Here is a 7,239-nt window from a genome sequence, read left to right on the forward strand (position 1 = left end):
TTTTACTATATCCCATAAATTTTGATGTTTTATTTTCATTTAGTTCAAAATATTTTAAAATTTCTCTTGAGACTTCTTTGACTCACATATTATTTAAAAATGTGGTGTTTTATTTTGTTTTGTTTTTTTGAGATGGAGTCTTGCTCTGTTACAGGTTCATGCCTGTAATCCCAGCACTTTGGGAGGCCGAGGCGGGTGGATCACCTGAGGTCAGGAGTTTGAGAACAGCCTGACCAACATGGTGAAACCCCGTCTCTACTAAAAATACAAAAATTAGCCGGGCGCGGTAGCACGTGCCTGTAGTCCCAGCTACTCAGGAGGCTGAGGCAGGAGAATCACTTGAACCCAGGAGGCGGAGGTTGCAGTGAGCCAAGATCATGCCACTGCACTCCAGCCTGGGTGACAGAGTGAAACTCCATCTAAAAAAAAAAAAAAAAAAGAAAAGAGGTCCAGCCGCAAACTAACATTATCATTCATATGGTGGGGGGTTGGGGAGATGCTCTCCTGTGCAGAATATGGAGGGTTGTGTCCAGCATGTCCCTCTGGAGGGGCTGCACCATCAACTAGCGACATTTCCAGGCCTACCACTGCAGCAGCTCTAGCTCACAATGTCTCCTAAAGCTCACCCGACAAGCTCAGAGTAAGTTTCGGGGGCGTGGGTCACATGGCAGAACGGGCTGGCTAAAGTGACAGCTCAAGCAAAGACCAGACAGGGAGGTGTGAGTAAAAACTATGGAGCAGTCTCCTTTTTACAGAAACTGAAAAAATAAATGGAACATCTTTAACAGTTTAAGAAAATAAAATAAAATAAAATAAAAAAAGCAGATGTGGCATTTAGCACAATGCCTGCCTGCCAGCCAGTAAGTGCTCAGTGAATGTCCACTGTGATATCCAGGATGATGCAGAGAAAGGCATCTCCACCCACTGCGGCCGCCTTCAGAGGGAGTCTACCAGAGAACAAATGAGTGTCCTCAGCACCCACATTTTCCAATGTTTATCTCCCTGCACCCCAGACACTCCACTAATCCTGCTTCCAGGCAAATAGGTGGCCTGTGGTACCCTGAATATGGACCAGAGGCCTGGCACCTCTGTGCCTGTCTCATGCTGAACTTCCTGGCTGGAATTCCCTTCCTTACCCTTCTCCATCCAGCTACCAAGACCCAGTTTAAAGGTTGCCTTCCAGACTGGACACAGCGGGCTCATGCCTGTAATCCCAGCACTTTGGGAGGCTGAGGGAGGCAGATCACTTAAGGTCAGGAGTTGGAGATAAGCCTGGCCAACATGACAAAAACCCGTCTCTACTAAAAACACAAAAATTAGCTGGGTGTGGTAGCGCATGTCTTTAGTTCCAGCTACTCAGGAGACTGAGGCAGGAGAATCACCTGAACCCAGGAGGCAAAGGTCCCAGTGAGCAGAGATCACGCCACTGCACTCCAGCCTGGGTGATAGAGCGAGGCTTTGTATCATAAATAAATAAATAAATAAATAAATAAATAAATAAAGCCTTCTCTGCAGTGGTTTCCATAGTAAGAATGCTCCTGTTGTATTTAATTTTTTACTCTTTTTCTCATTGAAAAGTAATATAGGCCTTCGGTTGCAGCTCTGACATGTTAAGAGCTTGGAAACCATCACTCCCATCCTCACAGGAGAAAAGCTGAGCACAGTGAAAATTAGCTTTTTTAAAGATCATCAGGGCTGGACACAGTGACTCACACCTCTCAGCTATTTGGGAGGCTGAGGCAGGTGGATCACCTGAGGTCAGGAGTTTAAGACCAGCCTGACCAACGTGGTGAAACCCCATCTCTACTAAAAATACAAAAGTTAGCCAGGTGTGGCGGTGTGTGCCTGTAGTCCCAGATACTTGGGAGGCTGAGGCAGGGGGATCGCTTGTGCCTGGGAGGTGGAGGCTGCAGTGAGCAGAGATCACGCCGTTGCACTCCAGCCTGGGCAACAAAAGCGAAACTCTGTCTCAAAAAAATTAAAAAAAAAAAAGAAAAAGATCATCAGAGGATTGAGGTCATAGCGCAAACCACTACCTTGAAATACGAAGATGCCGTGAAGACAGAATCACAGCTGAGAGCTGCCTACCTGAAGGAGAAGCCACGGGAGCCAGGAACTGGCAGGAGCACTGAGTCAGGAATGGACTAAAAGCTGGAGGCTGAGCTGAGACTAGCTTGAGAATTAAAAATCCCTTGGGGCCCAGTGTTGGTCGGGGGCCCACATTTTCATGGATTTTACTTCCAGGAGCCCCACAAGGTTCTCAGAGTGTATTTTTATTAACTGCTTGTCACACATTTATAATACATTTCCCCATCAGTTTTGATGGTATTCTGTTTGTTACCTCATCACATGGGTTTCTTTCTTTTTTTTTTTTTTTGAGACAGAGTCTCGCTCTGTTGCCCAGGCTGGAGTGCAGTGGCACGATCTCGGCTCACTGCAGGCTCTGCCTCCCTGGTTCAAGTGATTCTCAGGCCTTAGCCTCCCAAGTAGCTAGCATAACAGGCACCTGCCACCATGCCAAACTAATTCTTGTATTTTTAATAGGGACGAGGTTTCACCATGTCATCCAGGCTGGTCTCCAACTCCTGACCTCAGGTGACCTGCCCCTCTCAGCTGCCCAAAGTGCTGGGATTACAGGTGTGAGCCACCACACCCGGCCTATTTTTCTTATATAACAAGAAGCCTGGAGGTAGGTAGTTACTGATGTCTCTTCAGCTGCTCCAGGATACCATAGATGTTTTTCTGGTATTTGGCTCCACCACCTTTAGTTTGTTCCCTTTATTCTCAAGCTTGTTGCCTCCCAGTTGCAAAAGGGCTGCAATAATTTTCTGTTCTGCAAACATTTTCTATGGCAAAAATAGACAATTAACTTTTTTTTTTTTTAGCATGATTGAGCAAAGTTTGGCTGTTGTTGATTGTTTAGAATTTTTTTCCTCACCTTTACCTGGTTATGTTGATATCAGGTAAATTGTTTAATATTGTTTTTGAATTTGGGGAAATTTAAGCACCATTTAGAACAAATAAGTTTTGAACAGTTCTGGTGGCAGAATATTTTCCTTAGTGCAATTCCTAAATATAAGTTTCAAGTCAAATAGACCGTGTGAGGAAGTGTCGTGGTATATTAGGCTGAGAGGCGCCCTGAGTCGACACAGTCTGAGAGCTGGAGTTGGGACAGTAACCTCCAAGTGTCAGCGGGCAGCTGGGCTTTCAAACTCTCCTCCTGTGTGGTGACTCACACCTGTAATCTCAGCACTTTGGGAGGCTGAGGGGGGTGGATCACTTGAGGTCAGGAGTTTGAGACTAGTCTGGCCAACATGGTGAAACCCCGTCTAAACTAAAAATACAAAAATTAGCTGAAAATCACTTGAACCTGGGAGGTAGAGGTTGCAGTGAGCCGAGATTGTGCCACCGCACTCCAGCCTGGGCAACAGTGCGAGACTGCATCTCGGTTGGGGGAGGGACACCTCTCCTCCTGGAGCCATACCCTTACCCTGCGACCACCCGAATACTCATGCTAGTAGCCAGGCCCTGGGCCCCGCATCTTCAACAGATGTGCCTGTCCTTCATTTCACTCTCTGCTCTCCACTTCACTGACTGTCCAAACATGGGACAAACAGTACTGTAGGCTCCCTCCCTGGACCATCTAGAAGCTACTTTGGGGGCAGCTCCTGGCTGTCTTCTGGTCTGATCCTCATCTCAGCCTCTACTCCGAAGAACATGAAGTCCAAGGTCAGTTTTACTCAGCTATGTCCAATCTTCCAGCCAAAGGGGAGGGAGTCGGTTCTTGGGTCACCCTCTGGCATCCTGGGGCAGAAGGACAGGTCTCCCCTTGCTCAGAAGCTGCCCACCAGGCTGAGGTTGGTGCCAACTCTGGCTTCACCTAAAAAGAAACGCTGGGGCTTTGTCTAGCACCATTTGGGATGAGGTTGCTGACTGTAAGGAGTGTTTTCAGAGGAAAGAATGAGTGCCCTCTCTTCAGTACTGCCCCCGCTGCTCCTGTGGAGACAGTGCTCAGTACAAATAACATGAACAGCCAACACTGAGTGCAGATTTCTGTGTATTGGGCTCCGTTCTTCGCACTTCCTATATTAACTTAACATTGACCAAGAGGACACAGACAGAGAGGATGAGCCATGTGCCTGGGTAAGTGAACACGGGACAGGATTTGAACCCACACACTCTAGCTTCAGAGTTCCTAAACGTTGCCCCGCAGACCCAAACAGAAGAAGGACCTGTTTTTTTTGTTTTTGTTTTTTTTTTGAGATAGAGTCTCGCCCAGACTGGAGTGCAATGGTGCGATCTTGGCTCACTGCAACCTCCACCTCCCGGGTTCAGGCAATTCTCCTGCCTCAGCCTCCCGAGTACTAGCTGGGATTACAGGCGTGCGTTACCACGCCTGGCTGATTTTTGTATTTTTAATAGAGACAAGATTTTACCATGTTAGCCAAGCTGGTCTTGAACTCCCAACCTCAGGTAATTCTCCTGCCTCGGCCTTCCAAAGTGCTGGGATTACAGGCATGAGCCACCATGCCTAGCCATGGGACCTGTTTTCACCATGACAAGAGAAGGGTTCTCACCAGCTTGCCAGTGAGATACGAGAGTTGATGCTGGATTCCCCAGCAAGTGTTCCCCGTGGTTTACAGTGTCCACAATGTGCTTAAATCCACATAAGTCCTAATCCCTGCCCAGAGGGCAGATTCTGCATGAGGAAGGAATTGCTCCTGGGGCCAGAATCCTACAAGGACCTTAGCTGTGCCCGCCATCCCTTTAGCTTGGAGGATGGTGTCCTGGGGAATAAAACGAACACCCAACTTGGTGATGATCACTTGGAGAGGCTCAGGTGCGCACGTAGGTCAGACTCTACACCCAGAACAGCTTGTAGACTGTCCATGAGGGACGGTGGTCAAGAGAAGCCACAAGGACATGTGACATGGGACATTGACCTTCAAAGGCCATTTGACCTAGTCAAAGGCTGAACGGAAGGAAAGGAGAGAAGAAAGGAAAGTAATATTTGCTGAGCAGTCCTGAAGATCCAGGGCCTGGCTGCTGGAAACATTTCATTTTCATTTCATGATACGAGTTTAATCATTCTCTTCAGTCTTTGTTGTTCTCATAAAATCCTGGGTTTAAGAACAACCCCAGGTATTATTTCAGGCAGATAGATGCCTGGGAGAACTCAGCTTGCTAGTACATCAAAATTTGCTCACAGTAAATAAAATTCAGGTTAGTGGCCTTTAAATGTTGTCTTTTTAAAATTACATTTTATTGACTTCTTTTTATTATAGGAGTAGGACACATTTGCTGTGGAAAAAAGAATTTTAAAAAAAGCATCCACAATTTCACTATCCAGAAAGAATCACAGTAAATATTTTGGGATATATCTCTCCAAACTTTTTAGCATAATTTTTTTTCACAAAAAAATGAAATATTAAAAATGGCTTTCAGCCAGGCGCAGTGGTTCATGCCTATAATCCTAGCACTTTGGGAGGCCAAGACGGGTGGATCACCTGAGGTCAGGAGTTTGAGACCAGCCTGGGCAACATGGTGAAACCTCGTCTCTATTAAAAATACAAAAATTAGGGCGGCGGGCACCACGGTTGGTGGCAAGGTGGCCACCGCGGTGGAGGAGCTGGTGTCAGGGGTGCGGCAGGTGGCAGACTTCGAGGAGCAGTTCCGCTCCTACTCAGAGAGCGAGAAGCAATGGAAGGCCCACATGGAATTCATCCTGCGCCACCTGCCCGACTACTGCAACCCACCCAATGGCGGTGGCCGCCTGGACCAGCTGATGCCCTTTTTCATGGTCTGGGCCAACCACCTCTTCCTGGGCTGCAGTTACAATAAAGACCTTTTAGACAAGGTGATGGGAATGGCTGATGGGATGGAAGTGGAAGACTTGCCACAATTTACTACCAGAAGAGAATTAATGAAAAAGCATCAAAGGTAAACCAGAAGATTGATCACATTTTCATCATCAGGTGCAGGATTAGAAAGGAGGCTGGGATGAATGTGACACAGACCACAGCAGCTCTCTTAAGACTCCTGGTATTACCAACATAAAGAGGCAGGTGGAATGAGAAGGACTCTGTCTAGATTGGCTTTTTAACATTCTCATTTTTCCAGTGGTCATCACTGCAAAAGTATGTATGGTTATGTATTTATAAATCATGCACTCTAAGATGAGTTCATCAACATAGTAAAAGCCCTCTTTCTATTTTTTTTTTTTTTCTTACCAACAAGGTCTCACTCTGTCGCCCAGGTGGGAGTACAAAGGTGCAGTATTGGCTCATTGCAGCCTCGAACTCCTGGGCTCATATTTTCAGTTTTTAAGTATCAGAATTTTTGCTTAAAATGCCTTTTTGGGCTGGGCGCAGTGGCTCACGTCTGTAATCCCAGCACTTTGGAAGACTGAGGTGGGCGGATCACCTGAGGTCAGGAGTTCGAGACCAGCCTGGCCAACATGGTGAAACCCTATCTTTACTAAAAATACAAAAAAATTAGCTGGGCATGGTGGCACACAAAATTAGAGACAAAATAAAAATAAATAAATAAAAAAAGATTTTTCAGGATTTTTTTTTATATAAGGTCTCTCTCTGTCCCCCAGGAGGTTTAATATATTTTGTATGTTAGAGAGGCGCTATATCTTTGGGGTGTTGTAATGAAGGTGTTCATTTTTGCTACACCAAGGTGTAAAAGGGATATGTCTGGCTATAGAAAGTTGTGTTATATGTTGTCAGAATTTTGTTTGTCTGCAAAAATACTTCTGTATAACACATTTCTTAATTATCTAGCCCTTAATTTTCCTCGTGAAATAGAAGTTCATTACTTTGGTTAAAAGTTATAATTATTATGCACGGTTGAGACTATTCTAGGAGCAGTAGCAAAAGAGAAATACAACTGTGAATGTGCTTGTTTTTAAAGGAAAAAGAGGCCTGGTGTGGTGGCTCACGCCTGTAATCCCAGCACTTCAGGAGGCCGAGGAGGGCGGATCACGAGGTCAGGAGTTTGGAATGAGCCTGACCAACGTGGTGAAACTCTGTCTCTACTAAAAATACAAAAATTAGCTGGGCATGGTGGTACGTGCCTGTAATCCCAGCAATTCAGGAGGCTGAGGCAGGAGAATGGCTTGAACCCTGGAGGTGGAGGTTGCAGTGAGCTGAGATCACCCCACTGCACTCCAGCCTGGGTGACAGAGCAAGACTCTGTCTCCAATAAATAAATAAATAAATAAATAAAATTTTT

At 45.9% G+C, this 7,239-nt stretch overlaps 1 protein-coding gene across 1 annotated transcript; it reads left to right on the top strand.

The window, feature by feature from the left end:
- The first annotated feature begins 4,703 nt into the window (after window positions 1–4,703).
- LOC100454384 (CDKN2AIP N-terminal-like protein) lies at window positions 4,704–5,944 on the top strand. Its single transcript, XM_054546852.1, has 2 exons — window positions 4,704–4,840; window positions 5,581–5,944. Exons 1-2 carry the CDS (start codon window positions 4,704–4,706, stop codon window positions 5,942–5,944), a joined length of 501 nt encoding a protein of 166 aa, XP_054402827.1.
- The last annotated feature ends 1,295 nt before the right edge of the window (window positions 5,945–7,239 follow it).

This window comes from Pongo abelii, chromosome 12 (assembly GCF_028885655.2).
Source record: "Pongo abelii isolate AG06213 chromosome 12, NHGRI_mPonAbe1-v2.0_pri, whole genome shotgun sequence".
NCBI lineage: Eukaryota > Metazoa > Chordata > Mammalia > Primates > Hominidae > Pongo > Pongo abelii.